This window comes from Littorina saxatilis, linkage group LG5, assembly GCF_037325665.1.
Source record: "Littorina saxatilis isolate snail1 linkage group LG5, US_GU_Lsax_2.0, whole genome shotgun sequence".
NCBI classification, from domain to species: Eukaryota; Metazoa; Mollusca; class Gastropoda; order Littorinimorpha; family Littorinidae; genus Littorina; species Littorina saxatilis.
Genome location: NC_090249.1, coordinates 47,179,222 through 47,199,221, shown reverse-complemented (window position 1 = coordinate 47,199,221; position 20,000 = coordinate 47,179,222). Strand labels below are relative to the sequence as shown.

The 20,000-nt window shown below is 45.1% G+C and overlaps 1 protein-coding gene and 1 long non-coding RNA gene across 2 annotated transcripts in view; one reads left to right on the top strand and one right to left on the bottom strand.

Annotated features, from left to right (window-relative positions):
- LOC138965951 (glutamate receptor ionotropic, NMDA 3A-like) overlaps positions 1-11,201 on the top strand; it is a 165,044-nt gene extending 153,843 nt beyond the window's left edge. The window contains exons 7-9 of the mRNA XM_070338034.1: positions 7,322-7,441; positions 9,334-9,410; positions 10,178-11,201. Of these exons, the coding sequence (XP_070194135.1) occupies positions 7,322-7,441; positions 9,334-9,410; positions 10,178-11,201 (1,221 nt within the window). The remainder of the gene's footprint in view (positions 1-7,321; positions 7,442-9,333; positions 9,411-10,177) is intronic.
- The window catches only part of LOC138967312 (uncharacterized), a 534,423-nt gene that overhangs the window by 278,522 nt on the left and 235,901 nt on the right, over positions 1-20,000 (bottom strand). The gene's annotated exons all lie outside the window — the stretch shown is intronic.

Genomic DNA, 20,000 nt, shown 5'->3' with positions numbered 1-20,000 from the left:
AAAGACTTCGCGAAGCTAGCCGCACGAATTTGAGCACTGAGTTCTCGATAAAAAGACTTCGCGAAGTCGACTTCTGGCTCAATGAAGGACCGCCCTTATGACATGACGGGCACTGTGGCGTGGTGGTAAGACGTCGGCCTCTCAATCGGAAGGTCGAGGGTTCGAATCCCGGCCGCGGCCGCCTGGTGGGTTAAGTGTGGAGATTTTTCCGATCTCCCAGGTCAACTTATGTGCAGACCTGCTTAGTGACTTATCCCCCTTCGTGTGTACACGCAAGCACAAGACCAAGTACGCACGGAAAAGATCCTGTAATCCATGTCAGAGTTCGGTGGGTTATAGAAACACGAAAATACCCAGCATGCTTCCTCCGAAAGCGGCGTATGGCTGCCTAAATGGCGGGGTAAAAACGGTCATACACGTAAAATTCCACTCGTGCAAAAACACGAGTGTACGTGGGAGTTTCAGCCCACGAACGCAGAAGAAGAAGAAGAAGAAGATGTCAAGACATTGTGTTTGTTTACTTAAGAAAATTGTAAACTATGGTATGTGAGTCCATTGGGGCATACTGCACACAGCCTTCAGCCCCAGAACGTGATCACGGGAAATGTAAAATACATGTTGGCGGGAGATGGAAACTGACAAAGTTTCGTTTGACTGGCAACACTAAAGGTATGTGTCAACTGTGCAATGGTTGCAGGGTTGGATCCAGGGGGAGGAGGGGGGGGGGGTTCACAGTCGTTGACCTGTTCGAGGCAGACTTTCTCCTAAGCTGTGTGTGCCCAGAATGTCGAGCGAGCGGCTATCTGCCACAACGCCTGGGTGAAACTAATTGTGTGCAATCAGCGAGACCCAATAAAGACCGCCGTCTTTGTGTTCGACGATTGTCATTGCACCGGGAAGACGTACATTGCTTCGTCCGACCCCCCCCCCCCCCCCCCCCCCCCCCCGGGGGCCCCCCTCTTTCTCTCTCTCTCACTTCTTGAACTTTCTTTTTTTGTCCAATGTGACTCTCTGTCTGTCTGTCTGTCTGTCTGTCTCTCTCTCTTTTTCTCTCTCTCTCCCTTTGTCTCTTCCCTCTCTCTCGCTCTCTCTCTCTTTCTCTTTCTCTCTCTCTCTCTCTCTCTCTCTCCCTCTGTCTCTCTCCCTTTGTCTCTTCCCTCTCTGTGTGTGTCTCTATTTGTCTCTATTGGTATTTGTCTCTCTCTCTCTTTCTCTCTCTCTCTCTGTCTCTCTCTCTCTCTCTCTCTCTCTCTCCCTCCCGCTCTCTTTCTCTCTCTCTCTCGCTCTCTCTCTCTTTCTCTCTCTCTTTTTCTCTCTCTCTCTTTTTCTCTCTCTCTCTCTCTCTCTCTCTCTCTCTCTCTCTCTCTCTCTCGCAGAGTGAGCCCAAGAGCAATTCCTACCAAACGAGCTACATGCACTGAGTTGCAGTCACGATGTAGTTCTTCTTGCACCCTGGCCTCACACGCTGGCTTTAATCCGCAAGAAAGCAGAGGAGGGAAGTGTCCATGCTTCAACTTAGTGTCTCAGTGTCTCAGTGTCTGTCAAACCTTTCATTGATCAAACGGAGAACGACAGATCACAGTGTCTTTCTCTTTCTACATTAGAGGATTTCGCTACACAACCTTCAGAGTTCAGCTGCTGTCTGTGTCTAAGCCTGCCTTCCCCTTCTTCTGTTTGATGTTGATTTTCTTGCTCGTTTGTATTCGTCGTTTTGTTTGTCAGTAAATACTCACCGCTTTCATTCCGATTTGTGTTTCCAAAGTCTCATTTCTCGTCATTCGTGTCGCATTACAGCGTAACTGATTACTCATATGCCTTATGATTTCGTGTGTATTTTACAACTTGCGTTAGAACAAAGCTCCGAAAGTTTGAAGGCAATGCCTTGAAGAGTTACTGAAATGTACCGTATTTTGTCACAATGACCACTAAGACGACTTCAGAAATCGCCTTTAATGGCTTCTTTATGGCTTCCGTTCAGCATTTGCCATTTCATAACGTGATTATTTGACAAGATAGTTGTACAAATCGGACTGTTTTGGATACAAATTCGATTGTTCTTTGTAATGACATGCAAAACTTGCTCCGTTTTAGCCGTTCTGATATGATGACGATTTTAACGCGTGAACCTTGCTTTGTGAATTTGATTTTAAGGGGTGTCTGTGATGTAGGTTCCACTGTTTAGACACTAACTTATGTAAGATCAATCTGTTTGCTTATACATTGTAGGGGAAAGGATGGTCTTTCCATTCATATAAACGGTTTTACAATAAAAAAAGGTCTCATCACGAAGATCTGCAACCAAACGCATCTACCTATAATTTTTTTTTTATGACGGGTAGTATAGAAAATCACATCTCACCCTAAACAATCCCACGAGGGCAATACTCCGATTTAGCCCAATGTGAGGCTCACGGTCCTACCAAGGGAATTTCAAACAGTCGCTTTTCTTTCAGTTTGTGACGTCACTTCCACCGGGTTAATTCGGGACTGTGGCCCCATGGGAACGGGTTGTTATAGTCACCCTCAGAATATCGGAAAATAATTGGCGAACTTCCGTTATTTCGACATATTATTCAAAGTTCTTTAGTGAGCTGAGTTTTAGTCCAGAAGTGGTGGAAAGTTGTTGTTATTTGCAAACACATACACACCCACACGCACGCACGCACGCACGCACGCACGCACGCACGCACGCACGCACACACACACACACACACACACACACACAACACACACACACACACACACACACACATACGCACACACACACTACTCAAAAGTCGGAACTGAAAACGAACGCTGTGATAGCATGATGTGGACCATCAAGAGACAATGAAGTGAGAGGTGATAAGTTCTTCTTTTGTTCTTTGTCTTCCTCTTATCCTCTGTCTTCGTTTTATGCGCGTGTCACGTGACGTCTGTCTATGAATATGCATGTCGGCGGAATCTATGACGCAAACAACTGCTAACGTTCTGGCCATGTTACTGGCCTATCTGCATATCTTTGTTTGTTTCCAAACAGTATTATTTATGACGCGCAAGCCTCAATGATCTATTTGTTTATTTGTCTATTCATTTATTTATCCATCCTTTGAAACTACTACTGGCCTATCTGCATTTTTTTGTTTGTTTCCAAACAGCATAATTTATGACGCGCAAGCCTTATTGATCTATATCTATTCTTTTAATTGTTTACTTGTTCATTTATTTATCCCTCTTTTGAATCTGTGTCAGTGTGTTGCTTTTGGGTACCGCTCTGCTTCAAAGAGGAAACGTGTTCTTTCATCACGACAGAAAACTTGTATTTACTATTTAAATACAGACGGCAGCGTTTCCTTTGATCGTAGTGGCGTAGAGGAAGGATGTTGCGGATGACTCAGTCGGGGAACACTATCATAAAACCTGGCTGGGAAAGATGTAGAGCCTTTTTGTCTCAATCACAAAAGCTATCTGGGAGATGTAGAGCCTATGTCTTGGAAGTTAATTGTCAGGCCGGCAAGGGAAGCCCCAGAAAACCCGATAGAAACATTTGGCCAGGCTACGATCAGCTGATCTTCTCATCTGGCCTTTTTGTCTCGCCGGAAACTGGCTCCCTCCCTCATCCACGTCCTCTCTCCCGCTTCAGACTGCCTCCCCCTCCCCCTCCCTTTAACAACGTTCGTCGTCCCTCCCCTCCCCCCCCCCCCTCTCTCTCTCACCACCACCCCCACCCTCATCTTCCGTTTTATCCCAGCCCTTTGCGATGTCTTCCCATGCTTCTTATCGATCTGCGCGACGAAAAAGGGAGATAATGAAATCGGCGTGACCTCCTGCCCCTTCCCGTATCGACCCAAGTCTGGTGCTAATGGAACGCTTGCAGATGTGCCGTCGCTTCTCCGAGACGTCGGTACGTTGGTCACAGATCTCATTGTTCACTTTCCCCCCGCTTGCAAAAATGTCACCGGGACTTACTTTTGTCATTCTTCTCATCCAGGGACCGAAAAAATACAATGGCGTCCCGTTACGCCTTAGATGTGAGGCATGCTGAATTTAGGTTCGCTAGACTCAGGGTCGAAACATGTTGAATTTGGACCGGGATGAAACATGCTAAATTTGATTCGCTAGATTCAGGGTTGAAACATGCTGAATTTGGACCGGGGTGAAACATGCTGAATTAGGTTCGCTAGATTCAGGGTTGAAACATGCTGAATTTGGACCGGGATGAAACATGCTGAATTAGGTTCGCTAGATTCAGGGTTGAAACATGCTGAATTTGGACCGGGGTGAAACATGCTGAATTCGATTCGGAGTGAAACATGCTGAATTAGGTTCGCTAGATTCAGGGTTGAAACATGCTGAATTTGGACCGGGGTGAAACATGCTGAACTCGATTCGGAATAAAACATGCTGAATTAGGTTCACTATAGACTCAGGGTTGAAACATGCTGAATTAGATTCGATAGACTCAGGTTTGAAACATGTTGAATTAGGTTCGATAGACTCAGGGTAGAAACATGCTGAATTAGGTTCGATAGACTCAGGGTTGAAACATGCTGAATTAGGTTCGATAGTCTCCGGGTTGAAACATGCTGAATTGCGTTCGATAGACTCAATGGTGAAACATGCTGAATTAGGTTCGATAGACTCAGGGTTGAAACATGCTGAATTTGGTTCGATAGACTCAGGGTTAAACATGCTGAATTAGGTCCGGAGTGAAATATGCTGAATTAGGTTCGATAGACTCAGGGTTGAAACATGCTGAATTTGGTTCGATAGACTCAGGGTTAAACATGCTGAATTAGGTCCGGAGTAAAATATGCTGAATTAGGTTCGATAGACTCAGGGTTGAAACATGCTGAATTAGGTTCGATAGACTCAGGTTTGAAACATGCTGAATTAGGTTCGATAGACTCAGGTTTCAAACATGATGAATTAGGTTCGATAGACTCAGGGTTGAAACATGCTGAATTAGGTTCAATAGACTCAAGGTTGAAACATGCTGAATTAGGTTCGATAGACTCAGGGTTGAAACATGCTGAATTAGGTTCGATAGACTCAGGGTTGAAACATGCTGAATTAGGTCCGGAGTGAAAAATGCTGAATTAGATTCGATACACTCAGGTTTAAAACATGTTGAATTAGGTTCTATAGACTCAGGGTTGAAACATGCTGAATTAAGTTCGATAGACTCAAGGTTGAAACATGCTGAATTAAGTTTGATAGACTCAAGGTTGAAACATGCTGAATTAGGTTCGATAGACTCAGGGTTGAAACATGCTGAATTAGGTTCGATAGACTCAGGGTTGAAACATGCTGAATTAGGTTCGCTACACTCAGGGCTGAAACATGCTGAATTAGGTTTGCTAGACTCAGGGTTGAAACATGCTGAATTAGGTTCGCTAGACTCAGGGTTGAAACATGCTGAATTAGGTTCGCTAGACTCAGGGTTGAAACATGCTGAATTAGGTTCGATAGACTCAGGGTTGAAATATGCTGAATTAGGTCCGGAGTAAAATATGCTGAATTAGGTTCGCTAGACTAAGGGTTGAAACATGCCGGAGTAAAACATGCTGAATAAGGTTCGCTAGACTCAGGGTTGAAACATGCCGGAGTAGAACATGCTGAATTAGGTTCGCTAGACTCAGGGTTGAAACATGCCGGAGTAAAACATGCTGAATTAGGTTCGCTAGACTCAGGGTTGAAACATGCCGGAGTAAAACATGCTGAATTAGGTTAGGAGTGAAACATGCTGAATTAGGTTAGGAGTAAAACATGCTGAATTGGGTCCGGTAAATAGTCATACCAACCTCCGGACTCTCAAAAGAGATAATCTCATTCTTTGTTTGGGTGAATAGTCTCAGTGGATACAAAACAAAAACAAAAAGTTGGCACAACGCTGTCCGCAAAATGATCAAACAACAACAAACAAACCATCCAGTAACCTGCAGTTTGGTTACTTTGACAGGGGCCCAAGGACTGTTATGCCGGGGTGGAAGTAGAGATAAGCGCCTACTTCCCAAGAAATGCTCCATATGGCTTCGTGTCTCCAAACACCTCTGACAGTCAAATCCAGCTCCTGGCCTTCACGTGGCGGGCCCTGTCTTCGACTAACAGGAGAAGGGATGCAGGCGGGTCCCTGGCGCCTTGAAACCAGCTGCTTCGGGCAGATGGGGCTCGTCAACCTTGGATGGTCGCTCATCTATGAGAAGGACAACTCCGATTTCAAAACCCGCACTGCCTTGTGTGCGCCTCGGGAAAGGCAAAGGCTACGAGAAGGAAAACTTCGACAACAAACCCGTGTAGAGTGGACTCGACAGCCCAGCAAGGCAGCTACTCTTGGGGAGGAGGCAACCCTGAGGCGGATGACAGCAGCCAACTTGGCGTGGGGAGAAAATCGGCTGTCTACGCTTCCACGATAATATGTCAACATCGAACGCAGAAGAAGAAGAAGAAGAAGGTTACTTTGACATCAGAATGAAAAACTTATATGAATGTAGTCAGTAATCGTTTGGTGTTATGTTTGTGTCATTGTCAAAATGTTGTGTCCTCCTGACACGCACATGGACGACAGTGGATCCCCCTTTTAAGACTCCACAAGTTCAGACTCCCTCCATGATTTTTAAGACCCTTTCTCCGGCTGTTCTGGACATAACCTCTGCACATTTGTCCTATTTTATAACTCCCTCCATGTTTAATGACAGGCGACATCGACCAAAGAAACCAAGACGTCTTTTCCAAAGTGACATTGTTGACGTCACATGCGAAACAAAGTTTGAGAAGACGTCATAACTCAAATCACCTCTTCTTCATGTCTCCCCAAAACTAACAGAGAATTTCGACAAGAAAATTTTTCTCGGTCATTTCGTCAAAGCAGCAGCGGACAATTGTTTGTGAGGTCACCGCCAGACTGTGCGTGTATTGGTTTCGGATATCATTTAGACCGGATTTTCTCAGATAATTATGTTTAGGTCTCAATGATAAACGACATCGACTAAACAAACCAAGACTTCTCTTCTTGACCTCTCTTCCAAAGTTAAAAATTTGACGTCACACGAGAAACTGAGTTTGAGAAGACGTGATAACGCTAATAATGGCGTCACGTAAACATTCGCTCACTTCTTCTGCATGTCTCCCAATAACTAAAAAATAATTTTTAGAACGAAATTTGAATCGGTAACCTTGTCATATATGTCAGCAGCAGAAAATGACTGAGAAGGTTAACGCCATACTGTGCATGTATCGGTATCGTATATCATTAAAAAGGGGGGGGGGTCTCACTTTGATTTATTTTAAGTTAATGTAATGTAACTTGTTTTAATTTGTTATTTTCTCTGTGTGTGTGCAGCGCCTGCACCGAATCATTACGAGTCACGAGCTAGTGTCGCCGCACGAGTCAGCGCGTGAGATGCTGGGCATCATGAGGTCACGTGACTTTACCAGACTGTTTATGAAGAGCACCATCAGGGTAAGGGTAAGGATCACTCTGTACCTTTCTCCAACACACACTCACCATGCCCACCATTTTATTTTATTTTTATCATAAACTTAGGGTTGCGTTGAGGCACGATTTATTTATTTATTTATTTATTAAGGAGATTTCTATAGCGCATAACTAAAAGCACTATGCGCTTTATTACCGATTTATGCATATTTGCCGCAATAGACCATCTTCGAAAATAACTCTGTTGGGTTTGATGGGCTGTGAAAGAGTGAGCAGCCTTGCTTTTGCTCGGACAAATATTGACATGTGCTCCCCGTACACGTGTTTGAGACACCGCCCTCGCTAGTGATTGGCCCCTCCAATGTTTGTCAGAGTAAAAATCTAGGGTATTCACTCTTTCACAACCCACACAAACCCGACAGAGTTATTTAAAAAAATCGGCTGTGGAAAATTCACGGAGTTGTTTTATTCGTGACGCGTAAGGCTTACGCAAAACAAAAAATAATGATAAATAATAGAAGAAAAAAAGAAGAAGAAAAAAGTGTCTCTTTCCAATGCTAATCCTGCGTCGTCAAAATGAATACCCTTTGCTTTTAGACCGATAAGATGCACATCTTTTGTTCTGTAATTAATGTATATATTTGGTATTACAACAACTCTTTCACAAAAGCTTCTTCCGACTTGCAAAAGTCAGTACGCAAAAATAATATTTAGTTACGCATTTTTTCGCCGTCATTGTGCTTGCTTTAAGCTTTTGTTAGTTGTTTTTCCTTGAAGCTAGTGTAATCCATGTAAACTCAGCTTAATCGCATCAGAACATGTTCTTGACACCTCCAAGTAATACGTTCATTTTTGCTGTTAGCTGTTAGTACAAGATGATGGCTCTGCGAACCATATTGCAAAAAAACTGAACACTTTCTCAGATAAGTTTTCACTTCATTTATTTGTATGTATGTCTGTCTGTCTGTCCAGTATAAAGCCCATTGGGCCGATGTGCTCGTGTATAATACTTATTCAGGGGCAGATTCAGGGGGGGGGGGGGGCCGGACCCCCCCTCCTATCCTAAGAAAAAAAGAGGGGGGAACAAAAGAATAAATAAATACATTTGAAAATAAAGAAAAACGGATGGCTCAGATTGCACCAGATTGCTCAATTTGTCTTGATTTTTTTTGAATTTGGTGTTCGGGGGGTGGGGTGGGGGGGGCATGTCCCCAGACCCCTTAGGAGCCGGCCTTTGTCTTCCGAGTGACGGTATTGGAACGTAGTTGAGTAATTTGTTGGATCAGGTTGCACCAGATCGGTCAATTGTCCTTGTTTTGATCCACATTTGTTTTCTTAAATTTACTTTTTGGAAGGTGATAGGGGGGAAGTTTCTTGGCTCAGATTTCACCAGATGGCTCCATTATCCTTGTTTTTATCAACATTTTCCGGGGGGGGGGGGCATACCCCCGGACCCCCCGATGAGGTTCGAACGCTTCGCGCCCTCAACTAAATGCTTCACGTCGTCGAATTGTCAGTAAAAGAAATTTGAAACTCCCCCCTTAAAAATGATTTGATTTGCCCCTTGCTTATTCCTTACCATTCTTGGGGTTTTTATTATTGATTTTGGAGCGTTAGCAGTCTATATTTGTTTTTGGATTTGTTAGTACAAGACACACGACTTTTATACAGCATAGAATAAATTCCAGTTAGTGCGGGAAGCAGACCGAAGATGTACAGCAAATTCCAGAACAGTTTATTTATAGCTCAGACAGCTCAAAATGACATACATCAGTAAAACAGAAGGGTGTAAGAGGGAAAGTCCGCAAGGCAGAGATTTTATTTTACGCCTGGACTATTTTTTCAAAACATGTTGTGGTGGTTTTCGTGAGTGATTACAGATTTGTTATATTTGCTGATTTTTCATTCTTCTTCAGAAAAACAGATTGGCAGACATGGCAAAGGCGAAACGTATCAATAGGAACTTTTACGACATCGTCGAAAAAGCAAAGTGGTATGTATCGCCAGTGTCTCTCAGTTTCACGTGCGATTTATTGACAATTTAATTGTCTTGGGAAAATGTTAATTTAAATTTGTTATTAATGACTTTTAACTGCAATGTTCATTCTTTTGAGATTAAACTGGTTTATTCAAATATTCGTCCTAACAATCGGGAAGAATGGACACAACGTGAACTTCGCTGATAACAGATTATAGTGACATCAATAATGGGAAGGTTCTATATAAGATCACCGCGAAGCTATGTAAATGTTGTGCTGCTTTAATGTTGATGATGATGATGATGATGATGATGATGATGATGATGATGATGATGATGGTGATGGTGGTGGTGGTGATGATGATGATGATGGTGATGATGATGACGACGACGACGACGTTGATGACTACGACGTTGATTAAGACGACGACGATGATGACGACGACGGTGGTAACGACGACGACGATGATGATATGGTGATGATGATGACTATGATAACGAGTAAGACGACGGTGCGGACAACGACGACGACGATGATGATATGGTGATGATGATGACTATGATAACGACTACGACGACGGTGCGGACAACGACGACGATGAAAATGATGATGATGATGATGATGATGATGATGATGATGATGATGATGATAATGATGATGATGTCTACAACGTTGATGACGATGATGTTGCTGCTGCTGCTGCTGTCGCTGCTGCTGATGATGATGATGATGATGACAACGACGATGAAGTTGATAATAACGATGATGCCTGTATCTGCAGGTTGAAGGAGATGCAGGCAAGCGGGCTGATGGACGACAGCGCATTGGAGTCGCCCAATATCATCGAGATCCCCCTCAAGGACCTGGGGGCCAGCACGGACCTGGAGCAGGCCCGTCACGCTCATCATCCCCCACCGCTGGACACTGGTCAGCTGGGCGTTGAAGACGAGGATGAAGAGGAGGAGGAGGAGGAGGATAAGTCAGACCAGTGCCTGCTGGGTGGCGGGGTCAGCCGGAGTCAGGGGGCGGAGGGGAGAGCGGTCAGCCACTCAGACTTGTTGACTAAGCTCAGGGACCTAGACTCTTCCTCCGCTTCCTCGGGGGATTCTCCCCGCCACCGCAGTCTGTCCGACGCCGCCGCCCGCACTCCGCTGCTTCCCCTCCCCGCGCCTCCCCCCTCCCGTCTTCCTCGCTGCTCGTCGTCGTCCTCGTCGTCAGGCTCGTCCTCATGTCGGGGGGCCCGCGCCAGCAAGCCCAGGGGCCAGGGCGGGCCCTACCATCCCCCCTCTCCTCCCCCCTCCCTCCCTAATCCCCCCACGTTCTACAGCCCGACCAGGGTTCGATTCTCCGACTCCCTCCCCAACGGCTCGCTCGTGTTGTCCAGACCTGGAGGTCACGGCCTAGAGAGTGACCTTGACTGTACGGCCAGTGCCAACGTGGCCAACAATAGGCTGGAGAGCGGCGGGGGAGGGAGGGGGGAGGGCAGGGGGAGCCTGTTCAAGACGTTGTCAGACGATCGCCGCAACCTGGCGACCTCCCTCAGTAGCAAGGCATGGGAACCCAAGGGCAACAACATCGTACGCTCGCTACAGCTGCAGAAGACTCGTTCCTATCAGGACCACCTCTGCTGTGCCGAGTCTTCCCACCACGGCCCCGTGTGTCTGGAGCACATGAGCAAAGAGGAGTTACTGTTCTTGTGGAAAACTTCAGAACTCGACCTCAACAAGAAGCTGGACGAGGCACTGAAGGAGAAAGCCCGGCTGGAGAAGAAACTCGCTCTCTTGCAAAACCAGTCGCCAGTATGAAACACTTCACGGGTGGATTTCTCTCCGTGTTTTTCCTTTGCAGTCGGTACTGGCGTCTCTGTTTGCTGGGTGCCACTCCGCTGCAAGCGTGTGTACAACTGGTAACCATGGTACCGGTTTCGTCAGTTCCTCTTGGAGCCAATGGTGCGGGGTTTTGTTCGCGCATCGAGCATTACACCAGGCACACGTTAGCTGCCCTCGGATCCGACACGTCTGGCTGCATCTTCTCTCCGTGGAGACGGATTACCGGCCGCATCTAGGCCTACCCGGGTTGGACGTGTTGCATACTCCATCAACCCCGGGGTGGATAAGCTGTGCCACTGGCACCTGCTGCAGACACAGACAGGTTGAGGTGTGCTTCCCGTTCAGACCTCTGTCTGGCGCACTCCATCTACCCGGGGTGGAAATGTTGCATACTCCATCTACCCGGGGTGGAAGTGTTGCATTTCTCCATCTACCCGGTGTGGCGCCCTCCCCCGGCCTTCAGCTAGCTGTCAACACGCACAAATCTCGTCGTCGTGCCGGACAGTACCGGACACTGTCCACCCATCCCTGGATACCCGGGATTATAAAGATGGTGGTAAAAACCCTGGAATATATCTTTGGTTCGCTCGACAGCCGGGCTTTGAATGGTGGTGGTAACAACCTGGTATAACTTCTGTTCGTTACACACCCGGGCTTTAATGGTGATGGTAAAAACCTGATATACTGTCAAGTTGTAAGACACCTGGGCTTTAAATGGTGGTGGTAAAAACCTGGTATACCTTCAGTTCGCTAGACGCCCGGGCTTTTAAGGGTGGTGGTAAAAACCTTGTATACCTTCGGTTCGCTCGACACCCGGGCTTTGAATGGTGATGGTAAAAACCTTGTAAACCTTCGGTTCACTAGACACCCGGGCTTTAAATGGTGAGGGTAAACACCTAATATATCTTCAGCTCGCTAGACACCCGGCCTTCAAATGGTGGTAAAAGCCTGGTATACCTTAAGTTCGCTTTACGCCCGTGTTTTAAATGTTGGTGGTAAAAGCCTGGTATACCTTAAGTTCAATTTACGCCCGTGTTTTAAATGGTGGTGGTAAAAACCTGGGATACTTTCAGTTCTCCAGACACCCGGGCTTTAAGTGGTAGTGTCAATATCTCGGACAGAATCAGTTGATTGAACCCCAGAGTATTTGCCGCATACTATAACCAGCTAAACGTTTGCAACGCATTTCTTGCTGGCTCAAGAGGTGTCCTTGGAATAAGAATGGATGCATTTTTGTGTCGCGGGTGAGGCGAACATTTGCAGTGTGGATGAAGAATGTTGATATGTTGGGACCGTTATTTGTTGTTGTACCGAGAACACCTTGCAGACCCTGACTACAGACAGGTGACCGGTGGAAACTATTTCCTGTTACACCATTGGCACGCGACATCATCAATCTCGCTGATCTTACTGGATGTCTCACCAAACCAAGAAACCGAGAAACTGCCACAAAGTACAGGAATTTAAAAGCTGTCGAGATACGATCACACGCGAGTCCATTCGAGCAAGAAACGAACCTGGTTTCTATCTAGCTGTTCTTATCAACCTGATTTAGGAGTTTTGTAGGGACTGTTTTTCTGTTCTACAGTAAGCGAACTTTCATGAGAATGGAATTCCAGCAGACAGTGCCAGCATCCGATCGAATAAGTGAACTTTCGTGTCCATGGATTTCAAGGGAACAGTGCCAGCATGCGATCAAATGATCAGATCATTGCATACAAAGTGTGAGGAAACTTGAGACTACCTCAAGACTTTCTGCACGTGGTCTTTATCATGGTGCCGCGAGAGGATCACGTGAATGCACTCGGTTGGTTCGCCACTTTTTCCAAAGGATTTATCCATTCATCTGCTATGAGAAAATGTTCTACGGGTTTGAACTCAAAACTTTGTTGACTTATTTGGCACGAGAATCACGTTTACCAGTTCAGAATGCTGTGGATGATTTAGCAAATTTTGTTGAGAGTGAATGTAATGTATATTGTTGTGAACGATTGTTCGCGCTGACACCTTGGTGTTCATAATAAGTGTTGCGTTTTTCAGCAAGGAAGGATCAGTACTGTTCACGCGTTCTTCGAAGGGTAACATGTTTTTGTTGAAGTTTGTTGGTGAATGTCGTTTTGTGATCAATAGTAAAATGTGTGTACTTGTCATATGGCGCTCTTTGTTGTTGACCTTTTTCGTTTGGATCTTGAAAGTGGACAGTTGTCGATTTTGTACATTCTGTTCTCAACATTTCTAGTGCCAAACTCCTTTGATTATGATTTCTCTCGAACGTTGTACTGTTTGATCTCATCGTTAACTAAAATAAAAACTTCCTGTTAGTAAACTGAAGTGTATACATAGTACTGTTAGTAGCAAGGAAAAAAGGAAGATGTAACCCCCCCCCCCCCCCCCCCCCCCCCCTCCCCCCCTCCCCCCTCCCCCCTCCCCCCCCAAAAAAAAACAATAAAAGAAGGAAAAAAAGAAATTAACCACACCTCATCTTAATTTCTCTCCCTCTCCGACCCCAGCCCTATTCAGCTTTCTCTTTGTCTCTCTGCCTGTGTGCCTATCTGTCTGTCTGTCTGTCTCTCTGTCTCTCTCTCTGTCTCTCTCTCTCTGTCTCTGTCTCTCTCTGTCTGTCTGTCTGTCTCTCTCTCTCTCTCTCTCTCTCTCTCTCTCTCTCTCTCTCTCTCTCTCTCTCTCAAAATATGAATGAGTGTTAAGTGACACACTCAAAATGGTTTTCAGAGATTCTTTTGTTTATGTGTACTGTTGATCAACCTGAGACTGAAAGCGCCTTTGTATAAAATGTGTGTGACCTCAATGTAAATTTATTGAAGTTCACCTCTTTGACCTCCCTCCCTTTCTCTCTCTCCTTCTCTCTCTCTCCTTCTCCCTACCTACCCTCGTACGCCATTTGTGGTCACAAGAGATCGTAGCTGTTTCAGACAGTAATGTAAAATTATTCTTCTGTATAGTTTTTAAAACACACAATTCACAATCCACAATTCAGTCCGAGTATACTCAAGAACAATGCCTACTTTTGGGACTTGATTAAGTAAAATACTTGTTAGGCCAACAACAATAAAATAGTCTGTTTACGGTAACATAGGGAAAAACAATAGGGTCGGTAGGTCGGGATTTTTTTTTTTTTCAAAAACCCCATATTTGTAAGTTATTTTGCCCAAAAACAGACTTTTTTTTTTCTCTCCCCCAAATGCCAAAAAAAAGAGTCTAGGGTCGCGCGGAAAAATAGGGTCGGTCGGGATACCGTAAACAGACTATTTTTTGTTTGGCCTTATCACCACCCCTCCCTTCTAGATGATGATTATTATGCTTCATGTCTCACTTCAACTACAAATAGATTAAAGAGACGGGTAGGTATATTTACGGGTAACAAAGGGCATTAACTCCTAAAACTGAGGTCACATGACCCCACAAAATGATGACATCACTAATGAACGGCCCAGAAGCAGAGGGGTCTATCTCGACAGGGCTTCCAATTGACGTAACGACTTCATAATGTTGAACTTTAGCGTTGTGCATTCATATCTCACAATCCAGTGGCATGTTTGGCTTATTTGTGATACAAGTCCCTTTAAAATCAAACCAAAGAGTATTTATCGTAAAATTAATTGAGCTCCAAGTTAAGCATAATTAAATAATTTGGTCATTTGATCGTCGAAAATGCACACGTAATATCCACAGTGTTGCCTCCCTTGTTTCGAAATGGCGGCTCTGTCGATGTTTTTCTTCTAAATCCAGTGTAAACGAAAGGCATATGTACAGTTCATTCCGTGACTTCAAAGGTATCTAAAATGACTTGTTATGCTTACTTCTTCTTCTGCGTTCGTGGTCTGAAACTCCCACATACACTCTTGTTTTTGCACGAGTGGAATTTTACGTGTATGACCGTTTTTACCCTGCCATTTAGGCAGCCATGCGCCGCTTTTGGAGGAAGCATGCTGGGTATTTTCGTGTTTCTATAACCCACCGACTTCTGACATGGATTACAGGATCTTGTCCGTGCGCACTTGGTCTTGTGCTTGCGTGTACACACGAAGGGGGATAAGGCTCTGCACAATAAGTTGACCTGGGAAATCGGAAAAATCTCCACCTTATCCCACCAGGCGCGGCCGGGATTCGAACCCACGACCTTCCGCTTTGGAGGCCGGCGTCTTACCACCAAGCCATTGCGCCCGTCTGTTATGCTTATGGGCGGAATATACTTGCGCAGTTTCAGCGGCACAGACGACGCACGGCCTAATATTTATGCCGCGATAGGGATTATGACGAGTACTTGGCCTGTTTTCCTTTCATGCAACGTGTAGCGGGCTGGGATAAACTGCAGTGCGTCGTCGGTCCTGCTGAAGTTACATATGTGAGCGGAGCCCCTTACGAGAGCAGGTTCTGCAAAATTGGAGGCTTAAATGTCACTGGATTGTGAGCTATGAATTTAGAACGCTAAAGTTTAACATTACCACTTCAAGGACGGACAAGCATGGATACCCCGCCTGGTTACTCCGTACCACAGGCAATCAAAAAAAAACAAGACAGGTTCATTTTTGGCACGTTCGATTTTCGACAAATCAAGCATTAAAGGCACTCCTTCATGTCAAAACAGATCGGTTCACAGTCTCAAATCTGGCCAGGCTTGTACATGGGACAAGACCATCCCTCCACTTGGTCACATACGAAAATCAACACACTGACTGATCTGGCCAGGCTTTTACATGGGGTAACACCACCCCTCCACTTGATCACGTACCAAATATCAGTACCCTGACTGATCTGGCCAGGCTTTTACATGGGACAAGACCATCCCTCCACTTGGTCACATACCAACAATCAGCACCCTGACTGATCTGGCCAGGCTTTTACATGGGACAAGACCATCCCTCCACTTGGTCACATACCAACAATCAGCACCCTGACTGATCTGGCCAGGCGTTTACATGGGATTGGACCATCCCTCCACTTTGTCACATACCAACTATCAGTACCCTGACTGATCTGGCCAGGCTTTTACATGGGACAAGACCATCCCTCCACTTTGTCACATACCAACAATCAGCACCCTGACTGATCTGGCCAGGCTTTTACATGGGACAAGACCATCCCTCCACTTGGTCACATACCAACAATCAGCACCCTGACTGATCTGGCCAGGCTTTTACATGGGACAAGACCATCCCTCCACTTGGTCACATGGGACAAGACCATCCCTCCACTTGGTCACATGGGACAAGACCATCCCTCCACTTGGTCACATGGGACAAGACCATCCCTCCACTTGGTCACATGGGACAAGACCATCCCTCTAGCTCTACTTGGTCACATGGGACAAGACCAACCCTCCACTTGGTCACATGGGACAAGACCATCCCTCCACTTGGTCACATGGGACAAGACCATCCCTCCACTTGGTCACATGGGACAAGACCATCCCTCCACTTGGTCACATGGGACAAGACCATCCCTCCACTTGGTCACATGGGACAAGACCATCCCTCTAGCTCTACTTGGTCACATGGGACAAGACCATCCCTCTAGCTCTACTTGGTCACATGGGACAAGACCATCCCTCCACTTGGTCACATGGGACAAGACCATCCCTCTAGCTCTACTTGGTCACATGGGACAAGACCATCCCTCTAGCTCTACTTGGTCACATGGGACAAGACCAACCCTCTACTTGGTCACATGGGACAAGACCATCCCTCTAGCTCTACTTGGTCACATGGGACAAGACCATCCCTCTAGCTCTACTTGGTCACATGGGACAAGACCATCCCTCTAGCTCTACTTGGTCACATGGGACAAGACCATCCCTCTAGCTCTACTTGGTCACATGGGACAAGACCATCCCTCTAGCTCTACTTGGTCACATGGGACAAGACCATCCCTCTAGCTCTACTTGGTCACATGGGACAAGACCATCCCTCTAGCTCTACTTGGTCACATGGGACAAGACCATCCCTCTAGCTCTACTTGGTCACATGGGACAAGACCATCCCTCTAGCTCTACTTGGTCACATGGGACAAGACCATCCCTCCACTTGGTCACATACCAACTATCAACACCCTGACTGCTTGCTGTGGTGCGTTTGAATTTTTTTTAATGAATTTATTTCCGAAAAAGGCACCAGTGCTTTTTACGAAATCAATTCTAAAATAGAATCCACTGTGCACAGAGAACACCCAGGCAGTTCAATGTAGGTATGTGACCAAGTGGAGGCATGATGTTATTCCATGTAAAAGCCTGGCCAGATGCGACACGAAAACCGATCTGTTTTGACATGAAGGAGTGCCTTTAATGTTTGATTTGACCAACGTCAATTAAAATTCTGATGACCAAGAATTTGTGTTCAATAAATGTACATGGTGCATCATTAAAATTCTTCTCTTCGCATGCATACAAGACAATTAATTGTTAGAGGTACTACCAAAGTTTTATTTCAGTATTACCACCGGCGTACATTTGCTAAGCATGTAAACACATGACACAGCGATTATCGCTGTGCCTCTTGATTCTACCATGATGCGGTCACGCATGACTCGGCATCGCTGTAGCTCAGCAATCACGAAGAAGCGTCTTCACAGGACTAGTAAATGAACCCCATTACTTATACTGAAATGAAACGTTGGCAGTACTTGTGGGTTAAGTGTGGAGATTTTTCCAATCTCCCAGGTCAACTTATGTGCAGACCTGCTAGTGGCTTATCCCCCTTCGTGTGTACACGCAATCACAAGACCAAGTGCGCACGGAAAAGATCCTGTAATCCATGTCAGAGTTCGGTGGGTTATAGAAACACGAAAATACCCAGCATGCTTCCTCCGAAAGCGGCGTATGGCTGCCTAAATGGCGGGGTAAAAACGGTCATACACGTAAAATTCCACTCGCGCAAAAAACACGAGTGTACGTGGGAGTTTCAGCCCACGAACGCAGAAGAAGAAGAAGTACTTTTAACAATCATGTATCTGTATAACTGCCAAGTCATACATTGTGTGGTTGTAAGTCCATGAACCTATGACGGATCAGTTTAAAACTTTTTTTTCGGAAGATTGCATAATATCTGAACAAATCCCTGTAATACTTTGAGGTTTTATCTGAGGTATGTCGCGCATGTGAGCATAAAGTCCCGACAGTTTCATAGCTATCTACAGCTGTCATTGCTCAAATACAGAGCTGTTTGACGTGGTGCCCCTTAAAATTGACGCAAAACCTTCCGTTTTTGACCGGTCATACGATTGACGCCTGCATCAGTAGAAATGGCAGGAGAGAAGAACAACAACAAGAACTAAACAAAACAACCTGTTCTTGGCAGATAATTGTCGTGCCTTTCTGGATTTTTGTTGATTTTTGATTGGTACCTTACGTTTTTGTTCGGTTGATTTTGAGGGTACCCTTACTTGATCCGTGGTCACGTGACCCCAGTAAAATACATCTTTGATCCAAAAAGTGTGCAAGATAGCAAAGTGCAGTGTCTTTAAGGCAAAGCAAGTTTGAATAAAATTAAACGGGAATTAATGTTTTGTCGGGGAACAAAATTTGTCGCAACAATCTTTTTGCTAAGTGTATGTTTAAAGAGGACGAACAAGGTACGATGTATGTGTATGTCTAGTCCCGAGGTAGACCAACCTGCTTCATGGCCATTCGTTCAGTCAGCACTGTAAACCGCAACCTCGTCATTTGTCTTACGTCACGTCACTGTGTACGAATATGGTGTGAAAACGAACGTTTTTGTTTTTGATGTGCGTGTGTGAATACACTGACCAGAGCGGAAACAATCGGCCCATCTTGCAGCTTATGGACATGCTGCCACCAGCCAGCATGTGATTTCAACACCTTTCTTTGTCGGTGTTCATCTTCTTCTTCTTCTTCCGTCTTTGTTGGCTTTAACATCGTATACTCTTCAAAAAAGGTTGAGGACCTGTTTACAATCTTTAAAGATTTGTTAACAAAAATATTGAAGGTGGAATAATTTTATTAACACATGCCTTTTTTCGAATTTACACAATTACAAGTACTGTGAGTGTGTGTTGCACTAGAAACATTTTCGCCAGACAGTGTTATTGCTCCATGCTAAACACATGGACAGATTCTGCTTTCAGGGCAAAAAGGTGATGCTTTTTAAACTCCCCTGAAATTGGTCTAAAACATGTGGTGCAGGGTCCTTGTTGAAAAATTGACACACTCACGAAATAATGCACTGTAGCAATATGCCCGCGTTTCTTGACAGGTCCTTAACTTTTTTGGAAGAGTATATTTGTTGCTCGTTTATGATTATGTCGGCTTATTTCTGGTTATAGATGCAGTTAGTTTGTGCGTAACGTATTTGTTGGTATCTATTTTCTGTCCGCATGACGGACTGATAAAATTGTCATCGTTTACATTTTTTTGAACGAATTTTCAATTTTGTTTTGTCAAATGTCTTGATTGTATGAACAGATTTAGCCATTTTTGAGTACAATATAAATGTGATCACGTTATCAGATGGAACATGATGTTTGCACTTTTGCAAATTGTACATATTATTCCATGAATTGTTATTCAATTGTGAACGTAAGATTGGAGGTTTTTGTTTTCCTTTGACTCGGAATATTGTATGTTTCAAGGCTCGCATAAATCCTCTTTTTTTGCGTGGTTTCCCCTCTTTGGCTCTTATAACTGCTGTAACAAAACTGTCTCTGATCCCGCCTCCCCGCCCGTCTGTCTGTTGGCGTCTTTGTCTATTTGCCTCAACCCCCTCTCTCTCGCTCGCTCTCTCTCTCTCTCTCTCTCTCTCTCTC